This window comes from Solea solea, chromosome 20, assembly GCF_958295425.1.
Source record: "Solea solea chromosome 20, fSolSol10.1, whole genome shotgun sequence".
Classification (NCBI taxonomy): Eukaryota; Metazoa; Chordata; class Actinopteri; order Pleuronectiformes; family Soleidae; genus Solea; species Solea solea.
The window spans coordinates 19,524,237-19,542,982 of record NC_081153.1 but is presented as its reverse complement, the minus strand read 5'-3'; the positions used below and the strand labels follow the sequence as shown (position 1 = coordinate 19,542,982).

At 41.1% G+C, this 18,746-nt stretch overlaps 1 protein-coding gene across 2 annotated transcripts in view; it reads right to left on the bottom strand.

The window, feature by feature from the left end:
- The window catches only part of LOC131447930 (dolichyl-diphosphooligosaccharide--protein glycosyltransferase subunit STT3B), a 75,998-nt gene that overhangs the window by 30,115 nt on the left and 27,137 nt on the right, over window positions 1-18,746 (bottom strand). For both annotated transcript variants that reach the window (XM_058620031.1, XM_058620032.1), the window contains exons 2-3: window positions 13,151-13,259; window positions 4,788-5,075 (exon numbers count right to left, since the gene is read on the bottom strand). In XM_058620031.1, coding sequence (XP_058476014.1) covers window positions 4,788-5,075; window positions 13,151-13,259 — 397 coding nt within the window. The remainder of the gene's footprint in view (window positions 1-4,787; window positions 5,076-13,150; window positions 13,260-18,746) is intronic.

Genomic DNA, 18,746 nt, shown 5'->3' with positions numbered 1-18,746 from the left:
TTTTTAATATACATCTGAAGCTATGAGCAGTGAGGCAGTGGGTGTCGACTGCGTGAGGATGCTACTCTGTTCCGTTTGTCCCTCCTGTGTAGCAAACACTAACTTAGAGCTGTCTGCACATATCAAGCCAAAGTCTTACAAACACTAGTCTTGCATAGCCAGACCCGTCTCTATAACACCAAATTAATGCTGGAGAACAGTCTGGCTGCAAACATTGTTATTCTGCTGTAAGAAGGAGGAAAAAAAGAAGAAGTTTGTACTTGTTTGTATCTCTTTAGAGCAATCACAACCTTCTTGGGCAGCTCTGTTCCCTGGATAGAGAAAATAGTGTTGAGGGAACTTACTAAGGTGGAAAATTTGTTTTTTGTCTTTTTCTGGAGATGAAACTCTGTGTACGTTTGTGTCCAGTTACAACTTAGACATTTCTCCACAGGCTACAGTTGAGAAACATGCAGGGCTAAGTATTTTGAGATCAAAATGCCGTGGACATGGAATCTATTGTATTTTCTTAGTTCCTTATTCAGAATGGAAAATATGTCATTTATACAGGCCAATCTGAACATTCTGATCTGATACAGCCCATCAGTAACAAATTTGATTTCAAATGAGAGTGCTAGTATAAGCTGATCGTCATTCTTCAGTCCATTCCAACAGAATGCTTCATGCATGTCTACGCACACAATTGTTTTTATTTTGTATCCATGTAAACAATGGAATTGTAATTTCCAGTTTCCCAAAAAATCCTGTTGAAACAAAGACATTTTGTTAGCATAGCTAGTGTATGTTCAAGAAAATAAACTATACCACTAATTCCACTTTGCGCAGTACCAGGGAGCCTCTGTATTTTATTGATACTTGGGATGAGTCAGTAAATGCTATGCTAGCATCAGTCCGATACTGGTCAACATTACTGGATCAGATAACCAAGAAACAAAAATGTTAAAATCAAAATACAATAAAAAAAAATCAAAAAAAATCTAATGTATCGCATGCTTCACTATGCAGACTGTAAAAAAATTTGCATCAGCATTTTAGCTGAGTCATGTCGTGGGCTGCTTATTTATTCTCTATGGGAAAAGCATATTGGTTACACAGTTGGGGAATTATATCTATGAAATAGCTTGAAATGGCTGTAGGTGGTAAATGCATCAGGGTTAGTAGTTTAAACTGGTAGATACTCCAGGCCTCTGCCATAATGAATTGATAGATCAATTACTAAATAAATTGCCAACTGTGTTTTTCTGGTCTTTAGTGTGATTTCTTTGCTCCATGTAACCCAAGATCAACTTTGAAAACTGAATAATTTTGGTTTGTGGACAAAACAAGACATTTGAGAACCTCCTCATAGAAGTTTCTGGACAATAAAGCTAAGCAGATTCATTGACTATGAAAATAATCTGTAGGTGGCAGCCATAAGTGAGAGTGAGTGGGTTCAAAAGAGCGGTCCCAAAACCCACTCAAGTCATGCGACTCATACAACCTTGAAACCTCAGGTAGACACACATCTGTGTGACAAAGTGACATAAAGTGGGAGCGCAGAATCCTTGGACAGATAAAAGCTGGTTATGCTGTGCCAAATAGCGGTAAGGCATTTCATGACATCTGCATAACCTCTCCTACGTGGAAGGAAGCCACTGCATAGAATGTCTTTACATTGCAGGTAAAAAAAAACCCCACTTTTTTCTGTTTGCCCAACCGCCTTGGATCAGAACAGTTAGAAAACCACTTTACTGCTGATCAGCCATACATGGAGCTCTGCTGCCACTCAGCAAATAAAACAAATGAGAAGCGACTGCTACTTTAAACAGAAGATAAGCTGCATTTAAACAAGGCAGACCTATGGAAACTGATATAAAAAGATAGAGCAGTAATAAGCCGTAAATTATAAAATATAGTAACAATGAAAAGGGACACGACACACAATAAAATGATACATTTACATTAGAGATGGAAAAACAAAAGCCACATGAAGCTCTGCATAGACTTAAAATGAAAAAAGAAATACATAATCTCACGTCTAACTATCCGTTTATTAAAGCAATATTAACCTTTTTTTTTATTCATCATCACACCTCATTTAATGTCAATGACAGAAAAACATGTCATTGCATCTGCTGGAGAGAGTAGAGCATTAATCTGTATTCGCTTGAACGCCGACATGCAGCATGGATTATTCATATACGCTACACTACGATACACATATCTGCTATCTGCATACTGTTTTTTATTTTATTCATTTATTTTTGCACACACTACCAATTAGTAATAGTAAATGTGACCTCTGCATCTAACCCATCCTTATTACACACCAGTGTTGAACACACACGGCGGGCACAGGAGCAGTGGGCAGCGCTCGTCTGTGCCCGGGGAACAATAGGAGAGCGGGTGCCTCCCACTTGGCCAAAAATCCTAACAATCTGCATAAATATGTGATTCCTGCAGGTTTTCTGCTGGTCTGAGCTCCAAGGGATTTATAAATCAAAAATTATATGTGTATATATATATATATATTTATATATATATATATATATAAAAATATAAAAATATATATAAATATATATATAAATATATAAAAGAGCTTTATTTGTCTTCATGGTACACTTTGTGGACATCGTGAATGATACATGGCCTTACAGCTACAGTGGGGCAATTCTAGATGTGGATTATTTTCAAATTCCCTTCTGGCTCCAACAGCACTGCAGCATATCAGTAATCTTTAATGAATAAAGCCAGCGGCATGGCGCTACAGAATCAACCATATATATATATATATAATCCTTAACCAAAGTAAACTAAGCAGCAGGTTCAATTAGAAGTCACAGAGCCGCTTTAGCGAGGCATAAACAAATGAAAGCAGTCATGTGATGTATGGTGAGACATGGGTAACGGCTGATGACAGTGTTGACTATGTAGCATAACAACTGAAGAGAAGTCTTGTCACTTACAGTTAAGATAAAAAAAAGATAAAACATTTCAGTACAACACTTGCGTGTTTATGTTAAATAAATAAGCCCCAGCATGTTTGCTGGCTCACTTTTGCGCCGACACAATCTCCAATAATAAATCTGCGCTCACATTAAATTTGAAATACGTTGCCATCATGATTTAACACCTGTTCTACTGCAGGTTAACTGTGCAGGTGTAAAATTTTACAACAGTCAAGAGTATAATTGCCTTAACTTCATATTCCATCACAGCAGTCAAGAGTCATGGGAGGCAATTCTAAATAGAACATCATTTTATAAACCTTATAAGAATGATAGGATTTTTTTTTTGTTTTTTAATTAAAACTGTATTCTCTACCCCAGAAGCATGAAAAAAAAACTATTTATACTTAACTATTACATTATCACTTAGTGGCCACTTCTACTGTTTATGTAAAACAAAACAGAATCTACAAACATCTTTATTATTTCTGTGGTATTAGTTTATAACTCAACCTGCGTTGATTTGGAAACATGAGGCCGTTTTAATACTGTTTGCACTGAATTGCTCTTATCTGCTGATGTTCCATAGAAATTTTTTTTACAAGCCCAACCAACCTATTAAATGTCAAGAGGAACCAGGGTTACTGGAAGGAGCTGATTACTTCCATTTTCATTAAGCCCGTTATCTGGATATATTGACTTCTTCTCCATCTGAAATTTCCTTCCCACGTTTCAATTTTCACATTCATCCTTGTGTTGGTGATTACGGTTTCTATTCTCAGTCTTATAGTAACACATAAAAAGGTGAACAAAGACAACTCAGTACAGAACGAAAAAGAAAATATCCTCCAAGGTCAACTCCAATGACTAGGAAGACGAGAATGTAGAGAAAACTGTATGAGCATTTTGATTTCTCTCTCACACACACACACACACACATTCCCTTACCTAAACCTTTAACACAGTCTTAGCTGTCAACCAACTGTAGGAAGTTGTTGACATGCCAAAAGGTTCTCAAAATGTATCGTCGCAATAGACAGAAATGTATAAAACACACACAACAGGAGATGCTGGATTCACTGTATGCTGCAGGGACGCAAGTGATGCAACTGAAGAAAAGAGTGGACAGATTGAGGTACAGTAGAGTGAAAGTCTGTGTTGCAGACCATTTGTTCAGTGTGAAAAGCTCCCTCCCCCCAACTGAGTTGCAAATACCCTTAGTCTACATATGTCCTAAAAGCGAATGTGTTGCTTTATTCTGTTAATGTCTACCTGGCAGAACAAGGTCAAGCTGTGCAAAATGTAAAAGGAACAAGAATTTACAAAAATCAATTAAATAAATATGAAGTACTTCAAGACCAATGACGGCACAGATTGAACAAGGTGAGCTGCCCTGAAGCACAACCTGCTGTGTTCCCGTACAGTTCTGTTGAAAAGGAAGGAAAATTGAGGGGGCGCTTCAACCTTTAACCTGAGATCTTATCAATTCCACTCTTAAAGGTCATCTGTCTGCGAAGGTTTTGGAGTGCAGCATGCTTGTTTCCTGGGCTCCACATGGTTGGAGTGCCTTTTAAGGCTCTTGATAAATAATTCAACAGCCGAGGCTGAGCAATATTTGAAGAGAGGGCTATGTTTCTAGCTTCATGAAGCCTGTTCTTTATAAAGTAATAACAACTATGCATACCTGGCTGAAGCGAAGAACTTGACCTAAAACTGATTTTACACCTCAGTGAGCAGGTCACTTTCAATATAAATACTGAATTGTTAAATCAATAAATTACTTCAGAATAATCGTACAATCACAGGTGAACATCTTCATCTAAAACCATCTATAAAGGATTCTGGAGGAAGTGCACGTACCCAGAGGTAGTAGGTGAACTGCAGAGCAAAGATCGCGATGCCCTCATTGTCAAAAGAGCCAGCCACAGAACGGGAGATGTAGCCAGGGACAATGGCGATGAAGCAGGCCGCCAGCAGCCCTGCGCCCTGGTTCCACAACTCCCGGGTCAGCAGGAAGGTGGAGATGGCGGTCAAACCGCTGAACACGGGCGCCAGAAAGACACACACGTCCCGGATGTGGACGGTGATGTGGAGCAGGTTAAGCATGTAGTGGATGAGGCCCGCAGTCACCATTAACCCTGGATAGACCTGGAGGAGGGAGAGAGAGAGAGAGAGAGAGAGAGTGGGTTGTGAGAGGAGAAACAGAAAGTAGGTGAGACTGAGTGTCACACAAGAGCAGTGGTGGGTGAGTGAAGGAGACAGGGCATCATGAAATTCAGCATGAGGGAACCAGAATTACCACCTCACAGCTTCTGCCAACCAAACTCGACTGCAGTTACATCCATCTCTGTGCAGAGCTATGTGATAAACAGTATGGAGCGAAAACTTTGAGACTGAGACAGGTATTTTTGCATTTTGTTATAATTAGGCAAACACAGAACTCGGATCATCGGCAAGGTCCCATTATGATGCATTCATTGGACAATTATTACAAATAACATATTTTTCTTCTAATACTAAGACACTAAAGCTTTATTTTGTCCGTCCAAAAGTGAATTTTCTTCAGTTTTTGATGACCTGTTTTATGCATTTAATATTTTTATTGAAACTATTGCGTATAATTGCACTGCAGTGCAGACAGAAAATGTCAGTTGGAGAGACGGAGCATTAGTGTTGCTCACTCACTGGCAAATGAAGCTTAGAATTTGTTTTGTTGTTTGTTATCATTCAACAGATATATTTTATCAGATGGAGGAAAACATGAAAATTGGCTAAATATATGGGCCAATTGTCAGCCATCGACTGACCTGATTTCTAAAAATCAACATCAGCCACAGAAAAAAACAATATTGGTCGACTGCTACACTTGGACAGCCGGAGCCCCACAGGTTTCATATCACCTCTAAAATATAATCATTTCTTCCTTGGGCTATAATCAACACCGCCAGAACATTTCATCATAATCCATTCTTTACTTTTTTGACTCATGCTGCTCACAGACAGAAAAGCAGACACAGACAGAAATGGGCAAAAACAAAACATCCTTGGAAGAAACGATGAACAGTGTGTGTTCTGTGAGGTGATGGTAACCTTGACTATTGATCTTCATACGCTTTCAAATCCGCCCGAGTCTGCGTTCAGACAACCCGAAAACAAAAAGAGGAAAAAAAGAAACCAGCATTTTTTTTTTTTTTTTGATGGTGTAAATGGGTTATCAAAAACTGTTGTCATGAGTGTTGTTTTCCAACACAAAGTTGAGAATAATTTAAGCCTCAGCTCTTAGCCCTGTCTCGTCTGAACATGAGAGCAGATCCAATTAGGGTCTGGTGCTCTACACAGGCTGACTCAAGTGAAAGGCTAGGCTATGTTTAAGGTGCGAGAGTGAGGTCCCTGATGTTAGGTTCGCTGTAGCCTCGATCCATGCACTAATAAAGTCAGGTTTCCTCATCTCTAATTAGCCGGTGCCTACGAGACCTAAACTTCATCAGCCAATCTTCTTCAATGAAAATCAACCACGTCTTGCCTGTTGGCTCTGAGGATTGGACTCGGTCTAATGGAGCAGTATCCTGCCATTTAGAAAAGTACTCGTGTAATTATTAGCCACTCTGAACTCTGTGGTGGGACCAAGGCCCCCTAATTCTTCTAGAGGTGATGGAGATCTTAGGAGTCATGATTCATCATAAGATAAATCCATGGGCATCATTTATTAATTCAACACTAGTCCCTAAATTGGCATTCGAGAAAGCTAAACATTGCGTATTCATCATGAAAATATTATCAACGAGAGCTGACAAAGGCTGTTAGCAGAAATGCTCTTGGCTTATTGTCCGGATGACAACAAAGAGTGGTTATGGCAGCGTTCTGTTATGGACTGTCACATTAGAGAACCTCTCATTCCTTATCTTTGGCTCGCGAGGGCGAGCAACTGACAGTAGTTCTCCGGGGAATGGAGGGTGGGAGGAAAATAAAAAGGGAGAGAGCAGCTGGACTGGTCCAGACATTAACTGACATTGGCTCGTCTGTCTTTTAAACGGTGTGACCCATCCAAGTGCTTAGAGACTTAATGCCGTCATACACAATTAATGAGGACTGTCAGCATTATCGGACTGATTTTGAATATAAAAAAGAAAGGTGGGTGAAAGGATGAGGGCATGAGGAAGGACAGAGGGACACGGGGAAAGGCAGAGACAGACAGTAGAGGAGAGATGATGAAAGATAAAGGCAGAGAGTTAGAGAATTGACTTTTAAAGGTCAAAGGAGGAGACGGGGTGTGTTAAACACAATACAGGTGGGTAAAAGGTCGAGTGCAACAGATGAGTCTTGATCACCGCCCTTAGATCAAAGGTGGTTTTATGAATTCCACCTGGAGTTTGAAGGGGTCACAGACCACCACTCAGCATGAGAGTGGAGACTGGCACCGCTAAAATGTCAAGCTCAGTAAACAAACAAAGACAAGTGGAGCTTGTAATTATTTCTCCTTTCCCAAGTTTTCCAAATAAATGCTGTGGATTACAACAGCATTATGGGTAGTGGAACAGACTGTGCCAATCTGAGACGAACCCGGTGCTTGTCCTCGCCACTTCAGGCTTTAAAAGCACAAGCCTGATGCAAGTAAGACCCTTCACAGGTTCATTTTATGATTTCAAATGCCGTGTGGGAGTGAGCTAAATGTCCTTCTTCCCCAGAGCCAGTTTGTGCTTAGAATCTGCTGCAGCTCTGTCATGCATACAAGTGTGACTATGACAATTAGCCTACACAGTAAAAGACTGTGAGAGTGGCGACTGTGGTGCATCTGAGCAAGACATCAGATTATTGTGGCTTCATGTCAGTCACATCCACATTGGACCTGAAGATGATGTGGCTCCATCAACTTCCTGGAGCTCAGTGTTTTTTGCATAGATTTGCATGTTATATGAATTTGTTTGCGTAAGTATGACCAAAAGACTGACCCCACCCACCTGTTATCGAAATCCACAAAGCAGAAAGTGCCTTGCCATCTGGCACTACACTTCAGCTGTCAGCTACAACGCATCCAACCCCTTCAAGAAGATTCAATACTTTGTCATGAAGGACCAACATGAACATAAGTTCTTCCATAAATGCGTTTGACTTTCTAACCTGTTCTGTACCAATCGGCTTAATAGGGCTGAACAATGCAACACAGTCTACTGCAATTTCAAGACGTAGGACCACAACAATTTCAGGGAGATTCCAAGTATTTGGGATTCTTTTTTTGTGACTTCATCCACAAAATTGTGGATGAAGTCATGGCTGAGAAGATGGAATCACCTTCAAAGCTACAGTTCTAAACAAAAGTACGCAACATTTGTTTCGCGGTCAACTCGCTCTTATTGTCCAGTCGTAAATATCTAACATGCTTGATACTTTGACCACAGGACAATTTGGCCAGATAATCTGTTCAAATCAGCCTAAAATTGGAAGGCACCCACGTTTGTCGGAGGGGCCAGACCGGGACTGAAATCTGGCCAATTACCCTTAGAAAAGGTCACAAATATAAAGAACAGCAGCAGCTCAACTCAAACAGGAGCAAATAGTTTTTGTTATTTTATTGAAGAGTATTTACAGCAGCCACACTGTTGCACTGGGGACAGACACAAATGAGTTAAGAATGTTAATAGCCGTGGTAAAAAAAGGATCAGCCATTACAACGATGGGTTTTAAACAACGGTGGAGATCTATGGCAAAGATAAAAATTATCTTTACACGGCACTTGACTTCACTATTCACTGTCGTCCTCTCGTTGTCTATATCGACGGGAAGATGTCGAATATCATCTAACGACGGCGTATGTCGGTGTCTCATTTGTGTTCAACATATCTCAACAGTGTCATCCATTAGCATGCAGAGGGACATTTGTTAAATGGCAAATAAAAGAGGTGCAGAATAATTGGCACTAGTGTGGACACGTCCATCCAAATAAAAGTACATGTTGCAAGGACAACATGACCTCCATAAGTATTTTGTAAATGCATACTGATATCCTGAGACATGCCCCGGGGACAGGAGAATCACTCCACAAATGATACCTCCTGAATTCACTCTGCTCATGCTCCCAACTGCTTAACATTTCACTTCTACATCAAGGGCATCAGAAATCAAATGAATGGGTAATTTGACTTCTTTAAATTGGCTTTGTTTTAACAAGTTATTGATCTTGAATTTTTTTTAAACTGCCCAAGATAAAAGCTGATTTTCAGTATTTTACACACATGATCATTATGTTTAATCAGAGAAAAGTATTTAAAAAAAAAAAAGCATCCATACCTCCATAGATATGATTAAAAACAATGCAGATCAACACTCACACAACAGCAGACTAAAGTCGTTTGCATCGAGTGGAACGGTTTGGTTTGGTCCACTGCAGTATGTATTTGTTTTTTTGGAACTCTTCCCTTGGGGGTACATGAGTAAAATGATACGCTAAGGTCAGGGTGGAGCTGGACGTCCACAGCCTATTGTCATCAACAACAAACAACCGCAAAGCAAGCAGGGAAAAAAGAGCTCCATTGTTGTCTGTTGTGTCGCGTTCAATGTCATCGCTCGTTGCCGCTACACTGCTACAGCGGCACGGTGCACATCTCACTGACGCGGCCATCGTTCACAGCTCACACCCCATCTACGTAAAGGTAGACGGACTTGAATACCAAACTGTTGAATAAGAATCTTTTTTTCTTACTAATTCTTGCGAGCACGAGCCTCACATATGTTCTCTGCTGATATCGGTCTCAGCTTGAGGGGAGTCTGCTGAGCAAATTAAAACATTTCAAGTAATGGAAACTGGAAGATGTAATTACTTTTAATTAAAATGAAATTTGAGTTTGGAGATATTTAAGTAGGCAACTGGATTCCTAAAGATTATTCACCTCTGACTGAGAATCTTCATGATGACCTTACAGAATATCTGTGCAGGCCATTGCCACGTGCCTTAAATAAACTACGAGTGATTTATCCTGGAGTTGTTTGTATTTATTATACTTTTTTTTTTTTTTAACATATTCATTTATGAAATGTCAATACAAATCAACAGTAGAGTTGCACAATACCCATGGTACCCCGCGGTGCCAAATCGTAACGGTTCCTACTATACTAGAATTCTACACGACGGTACTACCGTGGATTACTATACTACCGGTGCCAGTTTTTGCTATATTGCGGCCGCCTCTACTCTCCTCCCGGCTTTTCACTGCATGCTACTCCCTTGTAAACAAACCCACATTGTAACTACTGCAACCGAACTACACAACTGCTGAATGATTGGCTGTTTGCTTGTTACTGGTGACAACCGGGGATATGATAGGCTGTTTCCGCACGCTGGGTCCTCTCATCTGTTAGCCGATTGGCTGTTCGTGTGTTTCTGCTGGCAAGACCGAACTCCATGAAGACAGCTCCGCTTCGATAGAAATTTGTTTCAAAACAAACAACATCTCGCCCAGACGCGTGCACGGCTTACAGTCACAAACACGAGACAACACACTCACCATGGCAGAAGCACCGGGCCCGAGCGGTGAGTCTGCCGCGGTGGCGTCGTCAGTGGCACTGCTAAGTTTGCTAAAAAAAAAACAAACTTCAAAAGTCGTGTTTGGAACTATTTTGGCTTTAAACGAGGCTATATATATATATATATATATATATATATATATATATATATATATATATATATATATATATATATATATATATATATATATACATATATGTTATATGTTTATCATGCTCCAAACAACATTATAAGTAATTAATAAGTATTTATAACTTGTACAAATACATTGCAGTTCATAAAAATAATAATAATCAAAAAAGGCTGCAGTATCACGCTACTACCCAGAACCGTGATACTTTGCCTGGTATAGTATCGTGGTTACTCATTTTGGTATCGTGACAACTCTAGTCAACAGAGAAAGGAAGTGGGCTGTGGTTACTTATTTGCATGCAGACAACAATGCACTGTGCAGCCCAGGAATCTTGCAAATGTCATGAAAATTAACTAAGAAGTGTGTGCCTTCCAATTCAGATTACCAGTATAATCATGAGGCTCAGCTTCCACCCTGTGGGTACAAGGTTAACTCAAGTATCAATGTACTGTAACAGGACCAGCACATCCATTATTATAAGCCAGGCCTGTCATATGCAATTACCAGTAGCTGATGGTAATTGCTTATGACGGATGAATGCTGATGGACGGGTTTTGGATTCAAATGCCTTGGGTTTCCTGTTCCGTAGTGAATACTTTATTCTAACATCAGCATGTGGAGTATAGCTGCAGCTTAGGCTGAGCACCATCTGCTTGGTGCTGGAATGATAACTGTATCTGAAAGCAATGCACAGCATTAACATGCCTTCCTGTCCCAGCTATAGAGAAGAGATTTCATATCACCCTGAAGGACTGAGCATACGCAACACGAAAATAAGAAGAAAGGAAGAGTGAAAAGAAAGAGTTGTGTTACAGGCAACGCCTGGCGCTGCGCTTTCTCTGATGGACCCAATAATGAAACACGTTGGGAGACATTTCTGCATTTATCTGACACCAAGGGCTGGGATTATGTGGTCCTGACGCTCCATTAGCTGGTGCAATTACAGCACAGAGTGCAACTCTAGTGGGTCCATGAAACTTGGTTAAGAGAAAAGAAGGCAGGTGGAGCTGTTAAAGAGGAGAGGGAGATGGATAGGCCAGAGGTACTCACACAGACCTCACTGTTCACAAGAGGCAGCGCTGAGAAGATGAGGCTGGGGGTAGACATGAACACAGGGGGGGAGGGAGGGAGGGAAACGGGAGATAAAGTGCAGGAAATCAACCCATTGGTTTGTTGTTTTTTTTCCAGAAACAAGTCAATGTTTCACAATAGAGGTAGTAGCTGCAGGTAAACAGGGACACCAAGACAGGCAGCCAAGAGAAATGGTATCAGTGCACTGCATAACCCCAGATAACTCCCAGCCCACACACCTATATAACAACAGACTGAAAATCTACTTTACATTAATCATGGATGAGGACATTAATACAACAACAATGTACATACTTAGATTCTGGCTTGGATCTGTGTGACGTCCTCTTATACATGGAAAAAAGGAACTGCAGCACAAATACTTTCTGTGTTAGGAAATATTACCTCAGCACCAAACGGTTTTCCATGAGCATACTTAATTAACACCTGGCTAGACAACTGTCTGCATGGTTGTATTTGGGGGGGTAATGACAGGCATAAGCATCTTAATAGGATATAAAGTGCAAATCAAAGCATCATTTAATGCCTGACTATACTTACTGATGGACTGGTTGCAGCAGTTGGTATAATAGTGTTATATAAAGCTGCTCTAGCATCACATGGAAATGAGACTACAGTTTTGAATTCTTGCTTTGGATATTCATATAAAACTTTTCCCATCCACCCCTTTTTGTGCTTGTACTTTTGACATTCTTTTTCTTCCAGCATGCGCCTCCTGAGGAACCCCAAAGCATTCCCATGACAGTGTGTAATCCCTGCAGCCTGTTCTGAGTCATTATGACTCTGTCTACAGGGACATGTAGGGAGGCTTCCTGATCAGACTCCAAATTTGGCCCAAGTAGCCTTTTTTCTTTCTCGTTTACTTGTCAGGAATGGTTCATATTCAGCCCAAACACTTTATATTATGATGCAAAACTAACCACTTCACACTCCAGGTGACACACTGATTAAGACAACAGCTGTACACCATCAGAAGACATTAGCAATGCAATTTTGAGATGATCAAATTGGGAACTCTGTGTTAGAGCGCTGCCTCATAAGAAAAAAATCAGAAAAAACCTTGATGAGGGTGGAATTATATTTGACTTGTAAATGTGAGCATATACAGCACACACTGTGGCAAACAAGTTTTATATCAGTGGCCTCCTTCTCATAACATGCTCCCATACAAGACACCGAGAGAGACACTGTCCAGGAAGCTGCACTGCTCCTCATCAGTCGGCAGCAGCCTCATTTCCAGCTCCTTTGCATAAGCCTTCAGGGACAGGACGAGCACTGCAGTGCACTTTTCCCCTGCTTTTTTTAAAGTGCAAACCACCACCCTGGTGCCCAATTTCAGCCTATTCTAACTGAAGAAAACTCCAACGCATTCTTATTCTCATTTATTTTCTTAATCTCTGTGACGGAATCTGCATCTCACTTAAGACACCGTGGAAATGACGAACAATAAAAATTACAGTGACTGCGTTAAAAACTTACTGTGCCACCGACGATCCGACCCAAGGGGTACCAGGCCCTCTCGTCGAACCAGTTGAGGAACTCGTAGAAGCCATTTGTGGTGAGATGGTGTGTTGACCTGTAGTTGAACCTGAGACAACAGAAGAGAAAAGAGCAGGAACGGCTGAGTACATCGTAAAATAACACCCACGCAGAGAAAGGAATACCTATTTCCATTTATAGAACATACTTTAGTGTAGCTATTGATAGAGAAAAACAAATCTTTAGAGAAGAATGGGTTATCTTTTTTCCACGTTTACACAAGACAGGATGAGCAGGTATGCTGCACAGACTTCGCCGTGTGAGAATATGGAAGATAACGCCTCTATTCTCCGTGTGCGCTTCTGTGCTCGAGCCAACAACTCCAACACATATTGTGACATTTTTTCAGAACAAAGCCCTTTATAGTCAAGATTATTCCGACTGCAACCACTTGCTTACTTGTGCTGAGATGACAAAGACACATAAATGGGTCTGGTGTTTGAACATCAGACCCGTCTTTTAGCAAGCTGCTCTGAAAAAAATGGGGGGGGGGGGGTTAACACACCCCAAGAACACAAAAATAAATACAAGGAGCATCACTGCAAACAGGCCTGGATTCACACTGTAGCTGTGGTAAGCTGAGGGGGTTGGAGCACTGTCAAGAAGCAGAACGAAAGAGCTGACAGTGTTGAAAGGACTTCTGCCAAAGAGGATGAAGCAAGCGTTTAGTACATTTTCTGAGGTATTCTTCACTACACAGTTTCATTAATGTGGGATACTTTATGGTATGTTCAGAGATCCACACACTCCACACAAGACACCTGAAGCGGAGGAAAACGGAGCACAGCAGAGCAGTTTGGTACCAGATAGATAGCTGTTCCGGTTGTGTCAAACAGCCATGTGACTAATTAGCTTCTATTTAATACTGTCAATTACAAAACAAATCAATTTAGTGAAGTATCGTGCCATTTTGCGTGGCGATATATTATAGCTTTTGAGACATCAAGTAGAGGTGGGTCAAAATATTATTTGGTAATATATCGTCGTCCTTCCATGTGCAATCTGATCAATACACCGGTGCAAACATCGATATTTTAATGCCATTTCCACTTGCCAGGCGTCACTACTTGATGTCTCCTTGCAGCGGCACTGCTCAAATGAATGAGGGAGATTTTTGCAGTTACCTGGCTGAAGAAGAGGGAGATTACAGCGGAATAATTAGTGGAGAAAGCTACGTTAAGAGATGCTCCATCCACGTTCAAAGGGTTACGAATTGTGATAATATATTGTAACTTAAACATAACCCCATATCGTGGTGTCTCTGGCAATTCCCACTCCTACAATAATTAGGTTTACCATTAAAATGGATCGCAAATGTTCACCAATTTTCTCAAATTCTACAAAAGAAAACTCAGTGGATTTCTCATCAGTCCATACCTACATCCTCTCATCGACTCTTTCTGCTATTTTTCCCAGTACAGTGAATTGCAGAGTCACGTGATATCTAAATGTCATCCTTTATTCATAACATTGGCTTCCATTGAACTAATTCAAATTCACCTTTTATCAGTGCGCCACCTTTTCTCTCTCTCCCTCAAACGTTTCATACGCTAAAGCAACATTTCAAGACACTTTTGTGGGTTTCCATTCAGGTCTTTTCATGCACAAACCAAAAATATGCGTTTAAAAAGGTGTGAAGGAGACCCATCTACTGAGTAACCTATGATGCTACCAAACACTAAAGAGCCATTTACATGCATAGCAGATGTGATGCAGCAACAGTGGGTGGAGAAGTCTCACTATGCTGATGTGGTGAATTTGCATTTACGTAGCACTTCTATTCATCTGGCCCCCGCAACAGACACTACTCTCTTTTGACACCAATGCAAAAATCATGTTAAAAAAATGACAGCGTCTACAGGCACAAAAGTACAGTCAAGTGCTCAGCAACAAACCCCAGACTCAGACACTACAAGAGGCTTTTACCCACAGCCCACCATGTGGTAAAGACTCGAGAAGACAGAAGTAGGTAACAGCTGCCATTACGGCTTATATCTGCAAAGACATGGTCCCAGTTGACGGATAACAAACAATAATATGCATTTTTGAGATTCTGGTCACCTGCCTTAGTTTAGGGAAAAAAATATGCATCAGAAACGGCACATAAAAACGATCAATTATAAATTAGACAATGTCATAACGTTCCACTAATGTCATTAAAGTCTTTAGCACACAATAATAAGGGACCAACACATAACCCTCTTTAGTAGAGGTAATTATGAACAAATACATTTTATTGATATTGCGGCAATTAAGGCTACTTGTACAGTAATTATGGGCTAAAAGTGCCAACACAGACACAGCGCGAAAACAACTTAATGGCGTCAGAAAATGAGCAGGTGAGACAAGTCTACAAGCAACCCCAACTAAATCACTCTCACAGCTGGAGATTCAGCAGGCGATTACTACGTTTATGGCTGAATGTGTGTGTGTGTGTGTTTGTACGTGTCTGAATGCAAGTCAGATAATGTGTGAGGCTGCGGCGACATCGTCACAAACTGCCTCAGAGTGTGGGCCGCTTAAACTCATGATTAGGGCTGTGTTAGGGAAAAAAAAAAAATAAAAATGCTGGCATGAGCTGAAGCTCATTAATCATCACAAGGTGCTTGGTTTTCTGCAGCCTCCACACTGCACCTGCAACTAGACCCATCTCCTTCTCACAAGTTTCCCCGTCGTGACTCTCGTTTCCAGGCAGCGCATGGCGACGAGCCATTTCAAAGCCAATACCTTTTACATAACTAACTCCATAAACACAGATGTATGCAGGGGGTTTTCTAAACCAGGTAATAATGTGCCCTGTTGCTTTTCTCATGTGCCCTCTTACCAAAATGCCAATTGAGCACTGGATGCTATTTATTGCTACATCACACTTAGGGATGTGTATCGAAAGTATTAAACAGGCTACGTTTTTAAATACCATAGTATCACTAAGCACTGACAATACCGGTGCTGGACAGTCGGGATTTTCACTGTTCCCAATCCTGAGGAAAGATCTGTGTTTGTCTCTCTGTCTGTGCAGGGGGTGGAGTGAGCTGCCTGTGACACACACACACACACACACACACACACACACACACACACACACACACACACACACACACACACACACACACACACACACACACACACACACACACACACACACACACACACACACACACACACACACACACACACACACACACACACACACACACACACACACACACACACACACACACACACACACACACACAGTGGAGAAAGTTCAAAAAGTCTACTTATATTTCACTAGAATTGACGCTGATAATAGTTGTTGCTGCCAGTACAACAAGACTTTTGCTTGTGTTAGCTTTTCCTTGCTTCACGTATAGACCGAGGTCAGAAAGCACAGGGGAGATATTTCCTCCAGGACAGAAGCTGTAGCTGCTTCAGGCTGACACGACTTACTTTTACAAGCGTCTGATGAAGATACGGACACTCAGACACAGGCATTAGTGCCTTTCTGTCTAACACTAACCTTGCCTGGTCACACTCCCCCTCTTGCTCCAAACTAGGGTCGGGAATCTTTAGGTGCCTCACGATTTGATTCCGATTCAGGGGCCACGATTTGATTATGAAACAGTTATCGATGCATCTTGATGCACCTTCAATCAGACTTTTGAAAGTCTTTGTGTGACTGGCTGATCGCTCACCACTCTTATTTTTTTGTTATTGTTAATATTTTTAACAGTGCAGTTGTAATGACAAACAAGAATTTATTCATTCCCATTATCTTTTATTAAACTAAATGAAATGCGTAAACTGGAAAGCTACAACTAAACGTGCAATATGTTTTAACAGCTCAGCATCATTAGCACCCATGTGGCTCTCATTCATTGCTCTTGTTCAGTGATAAAGTTTGCAGTTATAGTGACGTACGATATGGTGGCAACAGATGTCCAGGCATCACATGTCATTTCTATCCTAATCTGTTTCACCCGTGACTTCTGTCTGTATCTCAGCTCCATGCTTCTTTGTTATGTGCTCTCCATAAAGTGTCCCATGTGCACTTCTGCATTGTCAGACCGTCTATTTTACTTTATTTAACGTTAAAATAATCTGAATTTGGAAATTTGTGAATCAATTCGGAATCGTCCACGTCTGAAACTTGATGGATCGAAGTATCAATGTTTTTCCCCGCCCCTACCTGAGACAGACAGACAGAGAGAGAGGACAGTCAGACAGACAGGTGAAACAGAAACATTCAGACAGAAAAATGCACGGGGTTCAACAGCCAAGCTCATAGCACGTCTCCCGTGTCCCCCCTTCACCTCAGGTTTGTTATGCTGGCAGAAAAACCACAATGAGTCAGTTAAATTTTATAACCATGAGTTACTAATAACAGTTAGTCAGGTTAAAAGATTACCCATCTGTTCAGCAAGACACCAAAAACGGTAAATAGACTGCATTTCATACAGTACTTTTCAAGTCTTAGTGACCATTTTCACTAACATTCATACATCACTTCTCTATTGCACACCTTTTGCTTCACACTCTCATTCCTACACTGCTGGGGACAGTTGTAGGTATCTTGCCCAAGGCCACATGCGTGGCAGGAAGAATGAGAAATCAAAGCAGTTACCTTCCAATTAGTGCTTCAAGTCCTGAGCTTCAACAGCCCCAGATGGCAACAGTCCAAACAAGGAAACACTTACACTATAAAAGGTGTGTAAGTGTAAGAAAGTACAACGCTACAGAGGCAGCCAGGTGTGAGAAAGCTCAACCACAGGACGAACTGACCAGCCACCACAGAGAAAACTCCAAGAAAACAGTATAAAAGACAACTCTGCACACTGCCAGTCTTTATTCATGAAACCCATTTTCCAATGATCTCATGGACAGCCGAGCTGAGTGCTTTATCGCTGGCCCATGTCACTTTGATGGCGGATAATGTAGCTCCGCCGGCCACATTTGCAATTTAATGCATAGCTGCCAATATGGTCTCAAGCGACAAGGCATATGATGGCTGGTGTGTGAGGCCAGTGCAGCACATCCTACAACTGGCTAGTGAGCTTCAATCTAAGCGATAGACCCCCAAAACGACAGAAAATAAAACTCCTGGATTAATATCCAAGAAGATTAAGGCAAAATAGCAAGTCCTCAGACAATATCTCAAACCACAAATGACAATTAAGAGTGGCATAATGTGCATCTTAGAACACCCTGGGCCCCCCGCAGACATCATAATTCATTTTAATCGAGGTCCGTTTCACTGATTAGCAGATTCTTGTTGAGACAGGGCTATCATCAGCAGCATGACTAAGTGGGCTCCATTGGTGTTTACAAGCCAGTGATGCCTCATTCTGTACAGACTACATAATCAGATGCATCATTGCTTTTCCCCCACTGGTTCTCAATATGGTGAATGTTTTTGGTTCCAGGGGTGTAATCACCACCCTGACTAATTAGCCACCTCTGTTCAAATTCTGAGGCCTTTTCTACACGCTCACAGAACTTTCTCTTTACTATCGTCTTCTTTTTTTGTTCTTAAATAGTTTTCTGTAAACACAGCATT